The sequence below is a fragment of the Tamandua tetradactyla genome, chromosome 4 (assembly GCF_023851605.1).
Source record: "Tamandua tetradactyla isolate mTamTet1 chromosome 4, mTamTet1.pri, whole genome shotgun sequence".
In the NCBI taxonomy this organism is placed as follows: Eukaryota; Metazoa; Chordata; class Mammalia; order Pilosa; family Myrmecophagidae; genus Tamandua; species Tamandua tetradactyla.
In genome coordinates this window covers 185,710,540-185,735,859 of record NC_135330.1, presented here as the reverse complement: position 1 = coordinate 185,735,859, position 25,320 = coordinate 185,710,540, and the positions used below count along the sequence as shown (strand labels likewise).

The 25,320-nt window shown below is 34.0% G+C and overlaps 1 protein-coding gene across 2 annotated transcripts in view; it reads right to left on the bottom strand.

Moving 5' to 3' along the window:
* ZMYM2 (zinc finger MYM-type containing 2) overlaps window positions 1-25,320 on the bottom strand; it is a 151,116-nt gene that overhangs the window by 68,720 nt on the left and 57,076 nt on the right. For both annotated transcript variants that reach the window (XM_077158794.1, XM_077158795.1), the window contains 4 exons: window positions 18,903-19,188; window positions 17,372-17,537; window positions 16,404-16,616; window positions 1,650-1,721 (listed from right to left, as the gene is read on the bottom strand). In XM_077158794.1, coding sequence (XP_077014909.1) covers window positions 1,650-1,721; window positions 16,404-16,616; window positions 17,372-17,537; window positions 18,903-19,188 — 737 coding nt within the window. The remainder of the gene's footprint in view (window positions 1-1,649; window positions 1,722-16,403; window positions 16,617-17,371; window positions 17,538-18,902; window positions 19,189-25,320) is intronic.

The following is a 25,320-nucleotide window of genomic DNA, read 5'->3' as shown; positions in this document are numbered from 1 at the left end:
AAATCTGGGTCTCCAACATGGCAGGCAAGAAATCTGTCACTGAGCCACGACTGCCTGCCAATATTGTACATATTTTAAAACTTCAACTTCTGTGTGAAACCAAAGGGAGAGATGTTTATTTGGTGCAACATTTATATTGTGGGTAGTATGTTTCCTAATTTAACTGGTATGGTCAGTTTAATTGAACATCATAAGCACATAGAATCTTGAATAGGGTATGAGACACTGTTGGCTTGTCCAGGTTAGTATGATGCCCCAATATATATCACAGCAATTTGGGCAGTGAATAAAGAAGTATTTGCAAGGTCCCCTTGGGGCACTGGGGGAAAAGGAGGACATATTCAACTTTCCCATTTTAGAATTTCTGATATTCTCAGAGGCAGTGGAGACAACCAAATCAATAGGTTTATTAGCCCTTGATCTCAGAGTTTGCCCCTATGAAACTTATTCCTGCAAAAGATAGGCTAAGACTACTTATAATTAGGCCAAAGAGTCACCCCCAGAGAACTTCTTTTGTTGCTCGGATGTGGTCTCTCTCTCTCTAAAGCCAACACAGCAAGTGAACTCATTGCACTCCCCTGCTACATGGGACAGAAATCCTGGGATGAACTGGGACCCAGCATCAGGGGACTAAGAAAGCCTTCTTAACCAAAAGGGGAAAGAGAGAAATGAGACAAAATAAAGTTTCAGCAACTGAGAGATTTCAAAAAGGGTACAGAAGTAATTCTGGGGGTTATTTTATACATTATATAGATACCCCTTGTTAGTTTATGGTTATTGATAAACTGCTAAGCTATGTTCCAGTACCCTTGATTCTTGAAGGTGACTACAATATGACTGCATGATTACGAAAACCTTCTGTCTGATGCTTCTTTTATCCAGAGTATGGACAGATGAGTTAAAAAAAAAAAAAAAGGATAAAAATAAATAAATAATGGGGAGGATAAGGGGTAAAATAAATCGATTAGATGGATGAGAAAGAGGGTGAAGGGGTAAAGGATGTTACGAGTTTTTTCTTTTTTCCTTGTATTTCTTTTTCTGGAGTGATGCAAATGTTCTAAAAAATGATCACAGTGATGAATACACAACTATGTGATGATATTGTAAGCCACTGATTGTACACCATGTACAGATTATATGTGTGTGAAGATGTGTCATTAAACATATTTAAAGGAAAGAAGAAGTTGCACATAAGCACCCCATTTGTAGATGCTGCAGGACAGAAGTCAACAGTCAGTTTTTTTATCCAGCTAGATAAACCAGAATATGGGGAAATCTTTTGGGAGGAAAAAAATGATTTTTACTTTTCATATAAGCATAAGAGGACTTTTATACCACATTAAATGTCTACTGTATACATGGTACTGTGCAACAAAAAATTGTAACACAAAATAATTTCCTAAGAACATAAATATCCAAAAAACAAATGAGCATATCATTAGAAAATGCCTACATGCAAAATTTAGAGATAGTAAATTTGTCTATGTCTTGGATATAAAATTAAACAGTTATTAAAAACAGAGACACATAAAATTCCTAAGTATTAATGTCCTTCAAATGAACAGAATATTTCAAATACAGTATAGATAGTAAAGACAGTAGCAACACTTGAAAATATGGAGCTTTAATCTTTGCTACATCCTGCTTACCTCAGGCTGCATTAAATAAGCGTCCTGCATGTGATCTCGAACCTCCTTCAGGAAGCTTGGATGGCTACCCACCTGAAAAAGATATTAAAAGACCTTAAATGCACATCAAAAGACAGGACAAGATGCTATACTGAAAGTTAAACAAGCAATCTATCAACGTCACTTCTTAATTATCTGTTTTATGACTTACAAACTCTGAATCTGTAGCACTTTCTAACTTTCTGAAATCCCTATCTGCCCTGTCCCCACTACCACTTCCCAACTTACAGAAGAATTACCAAATAATTTGAATTATCCTAGAAAACAATCTTTAATGATAAACAGAAATGACAGGGCAAGGAAGTGGATTTGACTTCCCTCTAATTGGGCCTAAATAAAAACAGTAATTTCCCTTAGGTGATTCAATGTGTTCTAAGATCAATTTGAATCTATTAAACTATATCTATACTGTAATCCCAAAAGCTAAATTCTAAATTAAGTGATTTGGATATTACCCAGTTATAATTTTCATCATCTACAAAATGGTTTGTTGTGGGTTATTTTTTAAAGAACTTATATTAGCTTCCAGCACATAAACTTTTTCTCCCAGTTTAAAAAGTCTTGCTTCCTGCTTTCCATGAAAGTAAAATGCCATGCTCAAAAAGGAAAATTATTGAAAAGCAAGTGTTAAACATTATACAGTTCATAGGATTAATGAGTTGTATCAATATACTCCAGAAACTAAGCAAATAGGACAAAGATGAACAACAAAGGCAGCCAATTTCAAATAGTTAGAGAAAAGTAAATGTCAAAGGAGGAAAAAAAGATCACCATACAATTTTATTTCCCACATTGCAGGAAAAGGCATCAAGAAGAACATTTATAGTTTAGTAGTCTCCAAGCATTATCTGATTATGTTCCTTTATCAGCAAAAAATTTATGCATGGAGACTCCCCATCAATTTATTTACTTATAAGGTATGAATATGGTATATGAAGTACAAAACACATACAAATAATATTTTTAAAAATGAAAGATGAAACACTTTTAAAATTTCATTTAATGGCATTACAAAGAACATTTCTGTATCCACTACAATGGGAATCCTTTATTTAAACATTGGTTTAATAATTCAGTATACAAAAACTTGAAGGTTCTAAGTTTAATTCATTTTGGTGTTAGGTTTTAATAGCTATCTCATAAGAAAAAGATTCCTACTAAGGAGTTAGAGATTAAAAAGATAGATCATCATTGCTATACTGAGCAAATTGTACTTATTTTTCAATCCCATTCACTAATTATAATACAAAGGGTTTGTTTTATCTTTTTAAATCTGGCAAATGAATTTCCATCTTCCCTGCTATAAATAAGAAATTCTAAAAACAAATTAAAAGATATTACAATTTTATTTTTTTCCAACAAATGAGTTCAAAACTAATGAGACTCTTCACATGGCCCTTAATTTAACAGATAAGAAAATGTTGTTTCATGACTCATCATCACAGAATAGTATTTTTCCAAACACTGATTTCAAAATGCTCTGCCAACAACTTGTTTCTTTGAATGAGCACAGTATTTCTCATTAATTATTAGTAAATCACAACTACCTTTAAATAACATGCATTTATTTTTTCCAAAATACCTGCCAGATTAGGTCTTATCACAACCAAATGTCAGCAAATTAAGGACAAAAGATTTTTATGGTAAGAAAATATCTAATTCATTATCAAAGTTATAATGCTCCTTAAAATACTTCTCTAACAAATAACCAGTAAGTGTGTGTGTGAAGATTTTCACGGTCACAACTCCTTTTTTTTTTTTTGGAAACACTCTTCCATATTTCAAAATCTTTTAGCCATGTAGATGATAACATTTAGCTCTTTGTGTACTTATGGCCTTAATATTTTGCTGCTGGACAAACCAGTAGTTATACCAAAAAAATTCCTATAAAAGTTTGTTTTTATTATGACAAATGTCCTAGGTAGGCAGTATATGTCGATGGTTAACATTCAATTAGGAAGATGAACCACAGCAACGCCACTTATTAGTTGTAAATTTGTGCAAATTATTTAAGTTTTTGTGGTTTCATTTCCTCACCTGTAAAAATAGGATAATAGAACTACTTTCTAATGTTGCTTTGAGAGTCAAATGTGCTTAAAAACAAATGAAAAAAAGAATCTTTCAAGAAAAAAATAGAAGATATAAAGAATGGAAGAATGTATATTAAGAAATTGAAGTTTCAGAACTGAGAAATATAACAAGTAAAAAAGTCAATGAACAGGTTATGTCAAAGAAGCACAAGAAGTGCAAGAGCTCCCAATGACCAATGCTGGAAAAATTACAGCAAAAAAATAAAGCAGTATTGGATTATAACTCAAATAAAATAAACATGAATCCATATGACATTAAAAAAACATTTAATAAACTAATGAGAAGAGATAACTCTGCCAAGCAGAATTATTCCAAATAAATTATGTAAATACTCCACTCTAAATGAGGGAGTGACTTCGTTCCAAAGAGTACAATACAGAAAGAGGAAAAATAAGAGCAACCTTACAATGGAGAAACCAGAAAAACACTACCTAACCAGGTAATCAGCATCAATCACAATAGTTGTAAAACATGTTAATAGATGTGCTCTTCATATGCAATGAAAACAGCACTCAACCTATGATCTTCCTCTCTCAAGCCTATAATTCTAGTCTAATGAGAAAAACAGACAAATCTCAATAGAGGGGCATTCTAAAATATACCTGACCAATACTCCTCAAAATTGTTAAGGTCATCAAAAACAAGGAATGGCAAGAAAATGTCACAGCCAAAGGGAGCCTAGGGAGACATGATGAACTAACTGTAATGTGGTTTCTTGGATGGGTTCCCAGAATAGAAAAAGGTAAAACTAAGAAAGCATGAATAAATATGGACATTGCTTAATAGTTTATCAGTATTAGTTCATTAATTATAACAATTATATCATTCAAATATAAGACGTTACTAGGTGAAAAAACTATGAGGGGTTAACATGAAAATCTACTATCTGCTTAACCTTTCTTTAAATTAAAAACCTTAGTGATTGTGATCAATAGCAGAACAGAAGGGACAAAGGAAAGAATCCATGAACTGAAGATAGAATAATGAAAATTATCTAATTTGAACAGAGAAGAGTAGCGAGAAAAAAAAAACAAACAAACAAAGGGACCTGCGGGATTATTACAAAAGACCTACCATTCAAGTCACTCAGGGAGAACTGTGGAACTGAAAAAGTACTCTATGAAATAATGGCTAAAAAACATCCCCAATTCAACAAAAGACATACTATAGGTTCAAGAGGTTGAGTGAATCCAAATAAGACAAATCCGAAGAAACACCAAGGCACAGTACAAACTTTTGAAAACTGAAGACAGAAAAATCTTCAAAGTAGCAAGACAGAAACACTTTATCTATGGGGTAAATGCAATTCAAGTAACAGTGGATTTCTCATCAGAAACCATGGAAGCAGGGAGGAAATACCACATTTTTTCAAATACTATATTGACCCAGAATTCTATACCAAGAGAAAATATTCTTCAAGACATTCTCAGATGAAGGAAATCTAAAAGAAATTGTCACTAGCAGAACCAACCTAAAAAAATGGATAAAAGAAGTTTTCTAAACACTAAGTAAATGATAAAAGAAATAATCTCAGAAAACAACGCAAAGAGTAAAAATATAGGTAAACATCATTTTGCCCTTGATATTCCTAAACTTGATGGTTAAAGCAAAAATTATAATGGAAAAAAAATTAAATAAAATTATAACAGTCTGACATGGTTCTATATTTATCTAGAAAATATTTGCAAACTACAGCTTATATAGCTGTATCTCTTATATAAAGATTCTTGAATACAACAATAGAAAAAATTATGTTAGAAAATAAGCAAAAGTCATGGAGAGAGATTTCAAAGAGGATTTACAGACTAACTAAACACGTAAAAAGATATTTAACATTATTAGCCATTAGGGAAATCCAAAGAAAAACCCATAGTAGATATCAATGCTTAACTAAATAGCGAAAAAAAAATAAAAGGACATATTAACATCAAATGGTAAAAAAAATAGAGAAAATGGATAACTTATACATCACTGGTGGGAATACAACTCACAGTTACTTTGAAAAACAGTCTACGAGTTTGTTAAAATACTAAACAAACAGCTATCATATGATCCAGCAATTGCACTGCTAAGCATTTATCCCAGAGAAATGAAAACTTATATTCTCTCAAATTTTCAAAGCAGTTTTATTCGTGTTAAGCCCCAAACTGGAAAGAACCCAAATGTCCTTCCTTGGATAAATGCTTAAACAAAGTATATGTTACATATATACTATGTATGTGTGTAATAAGAGAGAACAAACTATTGATACATACAACAACTTAGTTGACTCCCTAGGGAATTAAAGCTAATTTCAAGAGGTTAAATATTGTACAATTCCAATAATATATAGTTCTTGAAATGAAAAAATTATAGAGGCAAAGAACAGATTAATCATCCAGGGTTACAGTGGACTGGAAGAAGGGACTACAGGGAAGTAACTTTGGCTGTAAAAGTAGAACATGAGGGTTCCTTGTGCTGATGGAAATATATGATTATCAATGTCAATATCCTGGTTGTGATATTGTACTATAAATTTCTAAGAGCTACCGCTGAGGGCAACTGGGTAAAGGGTACAATGGGATCTCTCTGTCTTACTCCCTACAACTGCATCCAAGTCTATAATTATCAGGGAATTAAACAAAGAAATGTAAATATAAATTCTAAGTATTTCTTTCCACAACGAATTATCTTAAATGAAAAATATGTGCAAGGTTTAGAAGCTCCTGATTAAGATACAGATTCAGATTAAGAGAAAAAATTATTGTGCCCTAACTTTACATTAATTATGTCTACTCCTTCCTATTCTTATCTATATCTTCTCTTTTAAAGAAATTATATAGTATCTGATTAGTAAAATATTAAATCTCTGATAGTGTAGCCAGGAAGGGAGTTACAAGGATTTGACTATTAGAAGGATCATAGGGAAGACAACTGAACTTCAAAACTAAACATTTTACTAAAAAACTGGCTAAAAAATAATATAAGTAAAGCACTTCTTATTAAAATCTTTATAACACAAGACATCAAAATTAATTGATACCTTGGTATCAAGATGTCACTGAAAAAGGGAACAAAGGAAGAAACAGAGAAGGTGGCTGGATTGAAGGAGGAATGTGTTTAATTTGGGGCAATGAAGATGGTAGGTAATCAACACAGATGTCTATTTAACCATAAGAGCACATTCAAGGTGATTAGTAACTAGATACAGTACAGCAAATTTAAAAGATACAAAATTGAAAAGCAGAAAACTGGATTCTAATATCTGTTTCTTCACCTAGGATTCAGCTGTTAAAACCAGTTTGAAGGGTGTGAGGGTAAGTTCAGTGGTACAATTCTTGCCTGCCATGTGGGAGAGAGCTGGGTTGGATTCCAAGCCCATGCACTTCTCAAACAAGCAAACAAAGAAACCAACAAATACAAATAAACAAACAAACAATTCAACAAAATGGAATAATGGAATACCCACATGGAAAAAGAATGAAATGTGACCCCACCATACAGCATACAAAAAAAAAAAAAAAACCAGTTTGATAATTCAGGACAAATTATCCTCTGAGCTAACAATTTTAACCCCTGATGAGGATACAATTTCTCTTATCACAGTGTTGTTATAGATTTTAAATCTAATAATATATTCTAATAATGAATTTCTATGAATTGAAATTAAGATATAATACTTAGTGATAGAATACATGTACGTAATCAATTTTAGATCTCAAAAAGATCTTTTCCCTAAGCTCCAGACTAATATATCTAACCACTTACCAAACCTGCTTGAATTTTTTAGCTCAATACATTATAAGATATGTGTCCTGTATTAATAGGATTTTAAAAGGGAATTAGAATTAAAGGTAGTTCAACTTCCCTTTAGCAAAACATGGAAACTTTACAAAGATTTTGGAATCAATGCTTAAGAAAGAGACTTTTAACACGGTTCCAAGGATTTGTTTGGTATTATAGCCAACATGGATTTAAACCAACTCAGGCAGTCAATCATTTGGACTCTATTAAACATTGTCTTTTAGAGGATTATTTCTCTTTGAGGTGCTTGTTTTCTACCTACAATAAAAATATGATTTTTTAAAAAAACATCATGAGATAAAATTAAAACTTCTTCTATATAACCATTTATATTCTTTGGATAACCTTTTAACAAGATATTATCTTAAAAATATACCACCACAACACAATAAATAAAACTCTACAAATATTTTGGGTGATAAAAACTGTGGGCTATTCTTAGTAACTGGAAGTGCACCAAATTTGGTAATTTGATTATATCACAATACCTTCTGGAGACAATATTTCTACCATATTTTTTAATCAAGGTATACTTGCTATACATCATGTGGATGTTGGATCAGAAACTGCCAAATTAAGTAAATACAGAGAAAGCATTAAAATACATAATAATAAAATTTAAGAAGTATATTTTCTGTTATAATCCTATGCTGTACCAGAAAAAAAAGCATGTCAAGAAAGAAGACTATGGAAAAAACAGAAATAATAAACAACCAGAAGTCAAACAACTAGTTAACCAGAAATGATGACTTTAAAAGAACAAAGGTGATATTATTAATTTATGGTATTTATAACACAATATGTAACTTAAATAATAAAGAAGTCACTGTAAATAAAAACAAAAAATATCAAAATAAATAGGGTACAGAATGGATAATGGACAAAGAACAGTAACAGGAAATTCACAGAAAGACTACTGGTATCCAGGAACATATGAAAAAGCCCTCAAACTCAGATGTAGAAAATAAAGCTACTAGGAGTATTTTTTTGCCTATCAGTTTTGCAAAAGTAAAAAAGTATTATTAATATCTTAGATGGGCAAGGGTGTGAGAATAAACACTCATAGTCCTTCCAACAGCTTCTTTTGTTTTTAGTTTTAACTGCTGGAAAGTAATTTAGTATTATGTATTACCCTAAAACTCTACATACCTGATGATTCAAAAATAAGGTGTCTTAAATTTCAATCTAATGAAATAATCAAATATTCAAGATGGAAAAACAAGTATACTAAGGTACTGTTTCTAATAACAAAGGATTATTAATGGCTTAAATGTCAAATAATGAGGATTTAAAGAAATAATTTTACATACAATCAACAGATTATATGTACTTTATTTTTTTAAAAAGGAGGCTATAAATGTATCACAAAAGGAAATGCTCTACTTATATTTTAAAAGGTGAGAGCAATAAATTAATGCTTAAAATATGTGTTTATAGAAGTCCAGAAAAAACAGTAGAAACAGTAGTTATATTGATTACCTGTGGAGTAGAGTAGAATGGGACTGACAGACACTTTTGAATTATGCTCTACTGGAAATTATAAAAATGCTTCTGATAGTTGTAATAACAATATATTAAAGTAGATTCAAAACAAACAAAAAAGACCCCTTCTTAACACATCCATGGAGAAGACCATGTTAAGGAATGCACACTACCAACTTCTTTCCATACAATGCAGGGGAAAGGACAATTTTCCCAGACTGTAGAGGAAGGGCAATATAAAAAGAATGGATTATTAATTTTAAAATATGAAACTATCCTTTAAAATTATATTATACTTAGTACACAGTATTATTTTCCTCATTTCTAGAACAGGTTAAATAAATTGGGATTAACTAGACTAAGTTTGATGGAATTTCCCTGCATGGCTATTTAGTTTCTTATGGTTATTTAGGTTATCCAGGTTTTCAAAATTTTTATATAGGGTATTAAAAAGTAGTCCCTTAAGATTTTCTTCAATTTTCTCTACCGTGATGCTTCAGTCCACTTTGTCATTCCTTATTTTGAAATTTGTGCTTTTTGCTTTTAACCAATTTTCCTAATTGGGCTAGCTACTAGTGTGTCTAGCTTCTCAAAGAACTGACTTTTCAAAGCAGCAGCATTACAAATTATTTTAGAATTGTTTTTTGTTTCCTAACTCAATCTCTATTTTTATCTATATTTCCTTTCTTATCTTGTTTTTCACCAGTTTTCTTTTCCCAGCTTTCTGAGTTGAGTATTTAATCCATTTATTTTCTTATCTGTTTTAAGTTCATTTTCCTCTGGGTACTTTTTTAGGCGTGTTTTTTTTGTTTTAATTTTTTTTTTCAAGACTATTGTTTTATTATAGATTCCAAAAAGTCTCATTTGAAATGAAATCTTTTTTTGTATCATCACAATCGACATTTTTTGTGTGAAATATAACATATATACAAAAAAAGCAATAAATTTCAGGGTATATCACAACAATTAGTTGCAGAACAGATTTCAGAGTTTGGCATGGGTTACAATTCCACAATTTTAGGTTTTTACTTTTAGATGCTCTAAGATACTGGAGACTAAAAGACCACTGAGCATTTTTTATACAGCAGATTTAATGCTATCTTTAAAATTGTACCGAAAAAACAAAAGGAAATTACAGACTAATCTCACTTATCAGTATCAATGGAATAGTACTAACTATATTAGCAACCAGAATATACACATTTAAAATCCAATGACCAGAGGGGCCACAGTGGCTCAGCAGGCAGAGTTCTTGCCAGAGACCGGGGTTTGATTCCTGGTGCCTGCCCATGCAAAAAATAAAGAAAATCCAATGACCAGATATGATTTACTCTTGTAATACAAGGATAGTTCAATATAAGGAAATCTATTAGTCTAAGTCACACATTAATAGATCAAAGGGGAACAAAAATCATATGACCACCTTCACAGATACTGAAAAGATCTTCAACAAAACTCAGCACTCATTTCTCATACTCATAAACGCCTGATGAAACAAAAATTAAGAACACTTCTTTAACATGAAAAAATATATATTCCTCATCCCTAAAGCTAGCATATAATTTAATGGGGAAACATAAAAAGCATTCCCAATGGATCTTAAAAAGGTAAGTCTACCATACCCACTATATAAAACTGGATTGGAGTTAATTTTAAGCAAGGGCTCAAACATTTATAAAGGTTCATAGTAGCACTAATGCCAACAGGTGGAAGCAACCTCAATGTCCATCCCAGATAAATGGATAAAGGAAATTTCAAGTAGAACATTATTCAGCAGTAAAAAGGAAGGAAGTTATGATACATTCTATAACATGGATGAACCTGAAAACATTAAATCCTGAATGAAATAAATCAGACACAAAGGGATAATGTGAGGGATAAGTCAGACACAAAGGGATAATATATATATGAGATAACTAGAAAATGCAAATTCAGAGACAAAAAGTAAACTATAGCTTACCAAGGGTGAGTAGTTAATGTATAATGGGTATAGGGCATCTGTGTGGGATTATGGGTAAATTCTTGTAATGCTTGGTCATGAGGGTACTACAATATTGTGAATATGATTAGTCCTACATGATTGGGAAAGGTATGCTTCAGAGTGCCTGAGATGGTAAAATTTATGCTGTATATGTTTCCACAATTAAGAGTAAATAATCAAGAGGCAATGACAATTAAATGCATACTAGATCCCAATCTGGATCTAACAATTCAGGAGAAAATGCACAAAGGACATTATTGGAACATATAAAAATTTTGGAAATCAGCCTGCAACCTTTAAATCAATATTAAGCTTCTTGAACTTGATATCTATACTTAAGATGAGTATAATGGGATAGTACAAAAAAGGAAAATATCCTTGTTGTCTGGAAGTTTATGTGGAAATATTTGAAAATAGTTAAGTAAACAGATGGATGGATAGACAGAATAATATGGCAAAATGGAAAATCTTAAAAGTTGATGGATCTGGGAATATCTGGCTGGGAATTAAATCATGGGTTTTGTATTATATCTGCAATATCCTGTGAGTTCAAAATTACGTCAAAATAAAAAGTTTAATAGAAAAATGTACATATATAATATATATCATACACACAATAATGGAAGACCTAACTGAATGTATCAACAGAAGGATAAAACACTTACGGAACATTATGAATAAACTTAACAAGGAATTTGACTTGACAAATGGAATGACACCTTTGTCCTTTAACAATGTTACAGCATAAAGATGCTGATTCTCCTGAAGTCAACCATACATTTAAATATAAATTTAATAGGATATCAATAAAAACACAAATATGTATAGTTGATATAGCTGGACAATTTATTCTAAAGTTTACTTAAAAATTGAAACACTAGCTGTCAATGATAGGGAGGGGGAAGGGGTATAGTACGTATGAATTTTTTTCTTTTTATTTCTTTTTCTGAATTGATGCAAATATTCTAAGAAATTATCATGATGATGAATAAACAACTATGTGATGATATTGTGAATTATTGATTATATACCAAGAATGGAATGATCATATGGTAAGAATGTTCGTGTTTGTATGTTATGTTTAAAAAAAATAAAAGTACGCTGAAATGATTGCTTTTTTCTTTGTATATATGTTATATTTCACAATAAAAAAACGTTTAAAAACCAAAAAAAAAAACATATTCTAAAATGTCTATTTCCAAAGCACTGTAGAAAGAGTACATGAACATAGTGACAGACCAATGGAAAAGACTAGACAGCCCAGAAAGAGACACAAAAGCATACGAAAACTTTGTATAGATTCAAAGCAACAATGCAAATAACTGGGCAAGTGGTAAACTAGTTTTTAATGATCTTGAAACAAGATAGGTCATTTGGAAGCAGCTAAAATTTGATACATAACTAAACTACCTACCAGAATAAATCCAAATGGATTACAGGTTTAAATACTAAATCGTACAAATATTAGAAGGAAACATGAAAGTATTCCTTTATAACCAGGGAGCAGGGAAAGCATGACATAAAATCCAGAAGCAAGTTTAAAAAAAAAAAAAAAACATAATTTTGACTATATTAAAATTTTTACATGACAAAGCAGCATAACCAATCAATGACAGTGATCTACAATAGCATGGATCAATTTCACAAACATACTGCTTATAAAAATAAGCCAGACTCATAAATTACATATTAATTTAACTTAAAGTTTACAAACACAAATTATGATGTTAGAAGTCAAAGATAACGGTTACCTTGGGGAGGTGGAAGGAGATAGTGATTGGGAGAGAGCACAAAAGGGCTGATGAAGAACTGGTAATGTTCTGTTTCTTGAACTAGGTTCTTAAAAATCAAGACAAAAGACACAGATTTGATCTTTATAATAATACTGCGAGATAGGTATTACTATTTCCCCAACTTTACAGATGATGAAACTGAGGTGAAACATAGGGAGATTAAGTAATTTGCCCAAGGTGATAACTGTTAAAACCACATTTTCAGCCTAGGCGGACCAACTTGAAAGCCAGTACTCAGCAAATGCAGCATGTAGCAGAAGATAACATGCAACATTACCAACAACAATAAGCAGATATGATGTGTCTTGAATATTATCATTTGTCTGATCATCTCCACTCCCTTTTATTATCTATAAGAATTTGATGTACACTACCCCAATGTAAACTCTATGAAGTCAGGAACAATGTCTGTTGTACTCCCCACAATGTTATTCCCAAAAACTAGTACAGTGCCTGGAATATAACAGTTCCTGGATAAATAATTCTAGTGAGAACAAATTAAAGACTCATGTCACACATTCAAATAAATGTTCAGTTCAGTGAGGAAGAAGTTGAGAAAATCAAAGCCCCAACAAAAAAATGGGTAAAAGACGTAAGTAAACAGTTCACAGAAAAGGAATGACAAATAGCTATGAAACATGAAAAACTGCTCATCATTATTCCTAATAAAAGGAATACAAATTAAAACTACACCGAGAGTTCACCTATCAGATTGGTTTGTTAATATCCTCTGTTAGCAAAGATGTGGAGAAACAGGTACCTCACAGAAACTACCTACTGTGTATTACCGGAAGGAATGGAAAATGGTACAAACCCAACAGAGGAGAATTTGATGGTATCTAACAAAATAACCTATATATTTATCTTTGGCCAAGCAATTCTGCTTCTAAGAGTCGACCCTGAAACCATACCTGAAAAAATACAGAGTAAAGTATAAAACAGACTATTCATTCTCCATTATTTGCTACTACAAATAATGAACATAACCCAAATGCCAACAACTACAGACTGACCAAATAAACTATCATATGGCCCAGTGTTGCCCAGTATATGTTTAACCACAGGCTCTTGCAGGGGGTGAGGAATCACCAAGATTTGCAGCATATGACGTGGAAATACTCCAACCATGTCTAATTTTAGGCTACCAACATAGAACTGAATGAACACGGAATTGGGAAAGTATGCATAAAAGTACCCCATCATATACTATTTCTGCCATACAAATAAAATAAATGTAAATAATGTTAAATCACAGATAATATTAAAAAGTAAAATCAGGAAGAGCTTTTGAGTATCATCTTTGTCTATAATATAATTTATTTAACTGCAGGTTTCTTTAACTGTTATTGTGCTTAACAATTCAAAATTCCTGAAAATTTAACTATTTTACCCACAAAAAAATGATGAGAAAGGTATTCAAATTCTGATAGGGAATGATTTCCAGGATATATTAGGAAGTGAAAAAAGGAAGGTGGAATATGGTATATGTAGTATGCTACCTTCTGTGTAAGAAAAGGGGAAAATAAGAATGAATCATGTATTTTCTTGTTTTTAAAAAACAAACAGAAAACAAATCAAAAATTGATACCTAAAAAAAAAAGTCTGGGTACAATCCAAGAGGAGAGGGTAGAAATGGGAGCTGAACTTCTTTATATATGGTTTGTGCTAGTTTGAAAGGATGTATGAACCCTAGAAAAGCCATGTCTTAATCTTAATTCCATTTTGTAAAAGCAGCCATTTCTTCTAATCCCTATTCAGCACTGCATACTTGAGACTATAATTAGATTATCTCCCTAGAGATGTGATTTGATCAAGAGTGGTTGTTAAACTGGATTAGGTGATGACATGGTCTCTACCCATTTGGGCGGGTCTCAATTCGTTTCTGAGGTCCTATAAAGGAGGAAACATTTTGGAGAATGGAGGAGATTCTGAGAGCAAAGAACAACATAGCCATGAGAAGCAGAGTCCACCAGCCAGCGACCTTTGGAGATGAAGAAGGAAAAGGCCTCCCGGGGAGCTTTATGAAACAGGAAGCCAGGAGAAGAAGATAGCAGATGACGACACCGTATTCACCATGTGCCCTTTCAGATGAGAGAGGATCCCTGACTGTGTTCGCCGTGTGCCTTACCACTTGAGAGAGAAACCCTGAACTTCATTAGCTTTCTTGAATCAAGGTATCTTTCCCTGGATGCCTGTGATTGGACATTTCTATAGACTTGTTTAATTGGGACATTTTCTTGGCCTTAGAACCATATACTAGCAACTTATTAAATTCCTCCTTTTAAAAGCCATTTGTTTCTGGTATATTGCATTCCGGCAGCTAGCAAACTAGAATATGGTTTTATATACATTTTATTTTTAAACAATGTGTATGAATTCAAGAGTACAGAATATCAAAATGAAAAAACTTAAAATTGAAACTAACCTTAAAACTGATATATATTTGGTGCAAAATTTATATTTTGACTAACGCTATGGTAGGTAGATTCAGTTGTCAACTTGGCCAGGTGAAGGTGCCTAGTTATATTGCTCTGGACATGAGCCAATGGCATGTGAACCTCATCTGTTGCTGATTACATCTGCAGCCAGCTAGGAGGGGTGCGTGCTGCAATGAATGATGTTTGACTTAATTGGCTGGATGTTTAAACGAGACACTCAATGTAGCACAGCCCAAGCAGCTCAGCATACCTCATCTCAGCACTCGCAGCTCAGCCCAGGCCTTTGGAGATGAAGAAAGAAATCACCCTGGGGAAAGTTGTTGGAACCTAGAGGCCTGGACAGAAGGCCAGCAGTTTATGGTGTATTGGAGTGGCTGGAGGAAAGTACCTGAAACTGTAGAGCTGTGTTCCAGTAGCCACATTTCTTGAAGATGTTATAGCTTTTGTAATGTGACTGTGTGATTGTGAAAACCTTGTGTCTAATGCTCCTTTATCTCCGCTATGGACAGATGAATAAAAAACATGAATAAGAAATAAAACAAATTATAGGGAGAACAAAGGTTAAAATAAATTGAGTAGATTGAAATACTAGTGGTCAGTAAGAAGGAAGAGTAAGGAAGGGGTATAGCATGTATGAGGTTTTTAATTTTCTTCGCCGGACAGATGTAAATGTAAAAAAAACCGATCATGATGCTGATCACTGTGATGATAGTGAGCCACTGGTTGTATACCAAATATAGACTGTCTGTATGTCAAGAGTGTTTTATATGTCTTGTTTGTTGTACACAATAAAAATATTTAAAAAAAAAAAAAGAACTGATACATAAATAATCACTTCTAAGCCAAGTTTAACAGTTTAAGAAATCCTAGTTGCAAATTCTCTCAACTGCCCAAAAAGAAAATTCAAAAAGTAATCAATTTGCTAGCATTTATCTTTATGCATAAATTCACAAGGTTTTTTTCCCCAATAATCAATATACATTTCAGTATTAATTTACAGTAGATCATCTCCATGATATGAAGACAATAATGGAATTAAAGGAGATTGCGAGATAAACCTGGCTAATAAATTCTGTTAGAGTAAAACTATTATAGCACTTTAAAACACTTTCAAAAGAATGGACATTTTGGTTAGAATGTGAATTACCTGTTTGTATTCACTGACACAACTTTGACAGCAAAATCTTTTCTGTTGACCATCAATCACCAAAACATTATTCCCAGCACCTTTGCTAGGCAAGTACTCGCCACACTGTTCACAGCAATTCATTATTAAACCATTTGCCATTCTGTATCTATTAAAGCAGTGGTCACTGCACAGCTTATGAGTCATATTTTTAAAGCTAACTTCATGGCGAATCTACAAGAAAAACAATAAGCAAAATTAAAAATCAGATCATTATGACCCATAGCAAAATAACCAAGTCCTCCAACAGAAACAAAGAAGCTCAATAAGTTTTCTAGGGAAGGCAAGTTTGGGGAAAAGGAAAGACAATACACATTTTCTTTACTCACAGAATTACTTTTATATATACAATGAACACATATGCCAGTCAAAAAAGAAAAAGTGACATCAGCACAAACTTCTGAAGAGATATGTAACAATGATAGAAACAACCAGGTTTGGATAATTGATACTGAACTACCCGAACGGATTGAAAATCCTTACACAAATGCAAAAGAGACTATATAAAGTGGTTTGTTCTAGAAAAGGAAGGAGAACAAACATTAACATTATAAATAATTCAAATAGGTATGTATACACAAGTTTCTTTTTCTTTAATCAAACTAAGATAGCAATACCCTATAAACCACTGACAGGATAATCAAAAAATATTTCCTCCACTTCTACTTCTGAGCAAGATTGTTATCTTTACTGTGTGGTCAGCATATATTTTCAAAATAAGTATATTAGTAGACAAAACTCAACTCCTGCCTCAGAAAAAGACTGCCATTTTAACGTGTATTTTATTTTAATCTTTCCTAAATCACTCTCTTATGGAAGAATAGGACTGCATAATGGGACATTTATTATATTCTCATTTTAAATAAAAACATACAGTAGCAAAAAAAACATTATAGCCTTAGTTAGAACTAAGTGATGAAAGTACACACCTCTGTTAGTTTACCACAGATTGTACATCTCGATTTATTTAGAACTCCTTTAGCAGGATTCTGTTTGTCTTCATAGAGTGACAGACAAGATGTACTACAGAATTCCTGGAAGGATTCACTTGAGTCTACTTGAGCAACAATGGTTCCTTTCATTGTAGTTATATCTCTGAAAAATAAGAGATATAAATTAAAAGTAAAATTCCATGTCAAAAGAAATCAAACATAAGAATAATAATATACTGACGTTTGTCATTTGCCCTTATGTAATGATGGAAATCAAAACTAATTTTTGAATCAAGTAAATCACTATTTTACTTAACATTAAAAACTCTAAACAATAAAATATGAAAGCAGAAGATTGAGAAGCAAAAATATTTTATAGTATTAAATCCTTACTAGCTACCCAATTTATCCTCAAACTCACTAACAGGAGGCTTTCAGATATCAAAAACACTGAAAAATAACTATTAAATGTAGTTAATGTCAAGGACTGATTTACTGGGTGTAGATTTATAACATTCATTCAATTCCCATGCCATGAGTTAGTAGGGAGAATGAGGTATCCTGGTAACAGGAATATGGCATACATTTTAAAGGTGATAACTAAATTTAGATATATCTCTCCCCACCCCAGAAAACCCACCCATCATTCTAAACAGTTTTCCAATTGCAATCAAAAATATTAGGAAACATTATGGATGACCTTTGAGGTGCTCCTTTAATTCCGAGTTTCAGTATTCTATTTTTCAGTATGTCAAATCTCTACTGTAAATCAATCTTAAAGCTGCTTAATAACTGCTTCAATATTTGAATTTATTAAGCATGTACAAAGTCCTTTTTCCAGGTTTCCAAGATCTGAAAATAGCTTACAGTTTTGGGTTGCTCCAAGAGATAGTAGAGAAAATCCACCTGGTTTGACCTTGCATATAATATACCATATTCCAGCTATTTTTAACCAGTGAAGTCAGACCTAAATTTGGCAGAAGGATCCTGTCTCTCCAAGGCTGGCTAAAAACTGGTATCTGAATCTTAAAACAGTGAGTAATTTATGACAATATTCAAAATAAACATGAATAAATACACATAAAATCCAAAGACTCATCAATTTTAAATAATCTTGATTTGAAAGCATAAAATTTAACCTATTTTTATACAGAATTAGACATAAACTGCTTTGCATGGTTATCTGGCTATAAGAATGAAATTATTAATATTAATAATATAAATTAATACGTATTTTTATAAATTCAAGAAGTCCAATAGAGATTTCAGGCAAAAATTAATTATAAGGTTGTAATGAAATCAACCCAAAGCTTATCTAAAATAGGAAAGCCTTTCTCCATAAACCACCTGGGGCTTAATGTAGAAACCTTATAAATCATTTCAGATTGGCTTCAAAACTCAAATAACTAAATCACCAATTTTTAAAATATAGTCAATTCACACCACTAAGACTCACATCAACAATTTTTAAAAATTTTATACCAACAGTATTCAACCACATGGAATTATGATGAAAGGTAAGCCTTACTTTTTACACATAACACAGAGTTTCTTTGGAGCAGGCTTGTGAGAAAAAGAAGAAAGGCATGTGGTAGAACAAAAGAGGTGAGCTGATCCTTTTCGTTGATAAGCTGTCTGTCCCTTCTGCAAAGGTTTTTTGCAGTTTGCACAAGTGACTTTAACTGGTTTTGTGGGTTGCTGTTGAGCAGAAGGCTGGAAAATTTGCTTAGGAAGCGAGGCCACTGGTGATAAAGAATCCACTCCTGGTTGTTTCTGATTACGGGGAAATGAAGCTGACTGGGAAATCCAAGAATCTGAAAAACAAAATGCAAAAAACTAATGAAACATGTATTTACACAAATTGAAATTTGTATCAAAGAATTTAACTTCCCATTTTGAACAAATTTAAAAAGTTAATAAGGTAAGCAGCATAGAAAAGTTAAAGGGACAAGTTTTGGAGTAAGAAAGTCTGGCTCAAACCAGGCTTCATCACTTATTAGCTTAGACAAGTTACACTTAAACTATATACCTCACCCTTCTTTAAACTAAAATGGTACCAACTTCAACTATAACATATAAAAAAGATAACTCACACAATAAAGCAGAATACAGGAAGCATTAAAAAATATTAGCCATTAGTTATTATTAATCAGGAACATCATATATTTACAGAATATTACTTTAAGCAAGGAACAAATAAATGTGCATGAAAGTATAAAAAGGTCATAAACATACAGAACCTTTGAGGAATGCAACAGTGGTCTGACAAAGTTTATACGTATTTATTTTCAAACCATCTCTTCAAAAACAGCTTTTCCATATGTGTGTTTAGTTACAAGGCATTTAAATATACTATGTAATATCACAGAATTTACTTTTACACAAAAGTAATGGTGTTAAGCAAAAATGTATAGGGATTAACCCAACATGTTTACCACTGCAAATTTTCAGAACATCATAGTATTAAGGTATATGTGACTATAAATATTAGAGTACAGTTATTTGTCTTCTCTCTCTTTAATACCAGTTTCTTTTCTACTTAACAAGAAGTCTACAGTTTAATGGACTAGTTACTGTTCCATAGGACTATCACTACAGATACCATAATCTATTTTCATTTGAAAGTTTTCAGGCTACTGCTTCTAATTGCTACTACTTAGGCCTCTCATTATTTCCCCTTAGCTAGTTAATTCTAAATTTTAAACTTCTATTTTTATAAAAGCTGGCCTTCGAAAGGAAAAAATAACTTTCTTTTTATAGGAAATAAAAATTTCAAATGTCTGGTGCACATACTGCCAGAGGATTCTTTACTAGCAAAGCATTCAAAGAGTTAATTTCTTATTTTTAATTAAGAAATTAAAATTTTTTTTCCCAATCACCCTAATAGTTTCTAAGGGCTACATATGCTGCTTCTCAGATTGTAACATATTTTACAACACCCTTAAAAAAAAAACACCTACATACTTTATACATAAACAATACATCCTAAATCCTATTATCCAGCATCAGAATAACTGACCAGTTTCAATAAATAAGTAAAGATCAACTAAATCAACAAGAAGAAAGTAAATTGCTGGAAGAATTGGAATTCAAATGTTATAAAGGAAAGAATCGTCAATAAAAAATTATGCCTGTACCTAGAGGTACACAAAAGTTACAGACAGAGAAAAGGCTACCTAAAGAGACAACCTAAATGTAAGGGAATGGATAGAAGTGATGGTAACAAATAGTGGGTTTATAAGTAGCATTGCCATACTGAAGGTGAATATGATTGAAAAGGGAATGTATAGTACCATGTACCCCACTAATTAAATATACAATTATAAATATAAGTTCTCACATCAACTATTTCAAAGGTTTGATAGTGGGCAAAGAGTCAATAGTAGAGGGTTATAGGGAAAAAATTAAAAATTCATGCTATTGCCCAACAGCTAACAAGAAGACATCAATAGTACCAAAGTACTACCAGGGGTAACTAACTGGGGGGGTGGGGGGGGTGGAGGCAAAACAAGTGATATGAGATAGTTTCGATTTGATAATTGGTGATATTGTGTTTGGCAGTTCTTTGTTGTTATGGATCAATGAAAATTGCCTAAAAATGAGAGTGCTGCTGGTTGTACAACCAAGCAAGGATAATGTAAGATATGGTTTGTTTATTTTGGATATTATCCATATGCCCATACATGGAGGGAACCAACAATACAATGACAGAGATACATTTATATGATAGAATATAGTGTGGCTACAAAAAGGACTTCTAGAAACATATAACGAACTGAATAAACCTTGGGGACAATGTGTTGTGCAAAATAAACCAGAAGCAAAAAACAAATACACTGCCTCTCCCAGAAAATACTTATAAGAAAATGGGAGCCTAGATTGTAAACCCATATAGCAGCCACACTTAATCAGAAGTTATGAATACATTTCTAAATTCTAAGACATTGAGCTATACGTATATTAGCTGGTATTTCCCTGGAACTTTGAGTAACTCTGTGACACCTAAGACCCAGAAATGGGGTGCTACATCCCTGAAAATTAGTATAGCTATATACAATAACAGTTGAAGTAAATGAAAAAGAGATCAGACCTCAATAACAACTTAAAACGAAGTCAATCTGACTGGGTTTAAAGTAAATTAGGATGCAGAGTAAAAGATGATAGCATATGTACTCTAAACTTTCAGCTACTGTATGAGAACAAAGGCAGAGAGTTTTATTACGTTAGAACCTAAATTTTCTGTAATATATAACCTAAGTCAACTTGTCTGGATAGCTCATTTAAACAACCCAAACTCCTGAAGTCCAGAATGGGAATAAGGCCTTGTGTTTCTGTATAGCTTAATATAATACCAGGAAACATCTCAGACTATGGTTGGCTGATAATTAAAAAGTACTGGTAGGGCCTTCTCCACCGGCGCTCCCGCTGCCATCCAGCCCTCCTCTTCCGCTTTCTCCGCCAGCGCTCCCGCCGCCATCTAGCCCTCCTCTTTCCCCTTCTCAGCCGGCACTCCCGCTGCCACCTAGCCCTTCTCTTCCTCTTTCTCCGCTGGGGCTCCCACCGCCATCTAGCCCTCCTCTTCCTATTTCTCCGCCGGCGCTCCCGCCGCCATCTAGCCCGCCTCTTCCTCTTTCTCCGCCGGCGGTGCTCCCGCCGCCATCTTGCCCTTCTCTTTCCCCTTCTTCTCTGGCGGCTCTCCATCCGCCATCTTATCCTTCCCTTTCTCCTCCTACTCCAGCGGCTTACAACCACCACCACACCCTCTTCCGCCTTCACCGGCTCCTCCGCCACTGTCCTCGACAGCCTTGCCACCATCACCTTTCCTCCTCCAGAACAGCTACTAGGGGAGTAGAAACAATACAGAACAGCTCCCAGAGCCACGACAAAGATCAAAAAGACAGCGTACCCCATCCTAGAACAGCTGACTGTCTGGGAGAACCAGCTCCGGTGAGATCGCCGAGGGGTGCGGGCTTTCCCGGATGGGGCGGCAAGCGGCCGGAGTCCCTCCCTTCCTCCTTCCCAGGCCAGCTGGCAGAATTGGGCAGGCGGTCCACTCAAGCCACGGCGGCTGGCGGCCCCACCACGTGAGGCCCCCCGGACCAACTGAGAGAATTGGATCGGAAATCCCCAGACCGCGGAGAACAGTGACCGGGGGGGTCCCTTCCAAACACGTGACTCCCCGGTCCGGCTGGGAACGGTGCACTTTCCCAGACTGCGGCGGCTGGCGCCCTCCCGCCACGCTTGGCGCCCCGGGCCGACTAGGAAATTCGGACAGGCACTCTCCCGAGCTGCGGCGGCCAGCGACCCTCCCCGCGTTCGGACCCCCGGGCCGGCTGGCATCTTCCAAGCTGCTTCGGCTGGCGAACCTCCCCCACGGCGAGAGTTTTCCAAAGTTAAAGGACCCACAGCACCTTTTACTGGTGGGACCCGCAGGCAAACGTGTGCCACGAGCGCCACCTACTGGGCAGGATAAGAAAAACAGAACCCAGAGATTTCACAGAAAAATCTTTCAACCTGTTGGGTCCAACACCCAGGGAAATCTGACTAAATGCCCAGACGCCAGCAGAAGATAGCGGAACACACTCAGAAAATTGAAAATATGGCCCAGTCAAAGGAACAAACCAATAGTTCAAATGAGATACAGGAGCTGAGACAACTAATGCTGAATATACGAACAGAAATGGAAAACCCCTTCAAAAATGAAATCGATAAATTGAGGGACGACATGAAGAAGACATGGGCTGAACAAAAAGAAGAAATAGAAAAACTGAAAAAACAAATCACAGAGCTTATAAGTGAAAGATAAAGTAGATAGATGGAAAAAACAATGGATACCTACAATGATAGATTTAAAGAGACAGAAGATAGAATTAGTGATTTGGAGGATGGAACATCTGAATTACAAAAAGAAACAGAAAATATCGGGAAAAGAATGGAAAAATTTGAACAGGGTATCAGGGAACTCAAGGACAATATGAACTGCACAAATATACGTGTTGTGGGTTGCCCAGAAGGAGAAGGGAAAAGGAGGAGAAAAACTAATGGAAGAAATTTTCACTGAAAATTTCCCAACTCTTATGAAAGACCTAAAATTACAGATCCAAGAAGTGCAGCGCACCCCAAAGAGATTAGACCCAAATAGGTGTTCTCCAAGACACTTACTAGTTAGAATGTCAGAGCTCAACGAGAAAGAGAGGATCTTAAAAACAGCAAGAGAAAAACAATCCATCACATACAAAGGAAACCCAGTAAGATTATGTGTAGATTTCTCAGCAGAAACCATGGACGCTAGAAGACAGTGGGATGATATATTTAAATTACTAAAAGAGAAAAACTGCCAACCAAGACTCCTATATCCAGCAAAATTGTCCTTGAAAAATAAGGGAGAATTAAAACATTCTCAGACAAAAAGTCACCGAAAGAATTTGTGACCAGGAGACCAGCTCTGCAAGAAATACTAAAGGGAGCACTAGAGTCACATACGAAAAGACAGAAGAGAGAGGTATGGAGAAGAGTGTAGAAAGAAGGAAAGTCAGATATATATTATACAAAAGGCAAAATGGTAGAGGAAAATATTATCCAAACAGTAATAACCCCAAATGTTAATGGACTGAATTCCCCAATCAAAAGACATAGACTGGCAGAATGGATTAAAAAACAGGATCCTTCCATATGCTGTCTACAGGAAACACATCTTAGACCCAAAGATAAACATAGGTTGAAAGTGAAAGGTTGGGAAAAGATATTTCATGCAAATAACAACCAGAAAAGAGCAGGAGTGGCTATACTAATATCCAACAAATTAGACTTCAAACGTAAAACAGTAAAAGAGACAAAGAAGGACACTATCTACTAATAAAAGGAACAATTAAACAAGAAGACATAACAATCATAAATATTTACGCACCGAACCAGAACGCCCCAAAATACGTGAGGAATACACTGCAAACACTGGAAAGGGAAACAGACACATATACCATAATAGTTAGAGACTTCAATTCACCACTCTCATCAATGGACAGAACATCTAGACAGAGGATCAATAAAGAAATAGAGAATCTGAATATTACTATAAATGAGCTAGACTTAACAGACATTTATAGGACATTACATCCCACAACAGCAGGATACACCTTTTTCTCAAGTGCTCATGGATCATTCTCAAAGATAGACCACATGCTGAGTCACAAAGCAAGTCTTAACAAATTTAAAAAGATTGAAATCATACACAACACTTTCTCGGATCATAAAGGAATGAAGTTGGAAATCAATAATAGGCGGAGAGCCAGAAAATTCACAAATACGTGGAGGCTCAACAACACACTCTTAAACAACAAGTGGGTCAAAGAAGAAATTGCAAGAGAAATTAGTAAATACCTCAAGGTGAATGAAAACAAAAACACAACATATCAAAACTTATGGGACGCAGCAAAGGCAGTGCTAAGAGGGAAATTTATTGCCTCTTAGCAATAAAGAAATAAAGAAGAAAAGGCAAAAATGCAGGAATTAACTGTCCACTTGGAAGAACTGAAGAAAGAACAGCAAACTAATCCCAAAGCAAGCAAAAGGAAAGAAATAACAAAGATTAGAGCAGAAATAAATGAAACTGAAAACATGAAAACAATAGAGAAAAATCAATAAGACCAGAAGTCGGTTCTATGAGAAAATCAATAAGATTGATGGGCCCTTAGCAAGATTGACAAAAAGAAGAAGAGAGAGGATGCAAATAAAAAAGATCAGAAATGGAAGAGGAGACATAACTACTGACCTCACAGAAATAAAGGAGGTAATAACAGGATACTATGAACAACTTTATGCTAATAAATACAAAAATTTAGATGAAATGGACGGGTTCCTGGAAAGACATGAACAACCAACTTTGACTCAAGAAGAAATAGATGACCTCAACAAACCAATCACAAGTAAAGAAATTGAATTAGTCATTC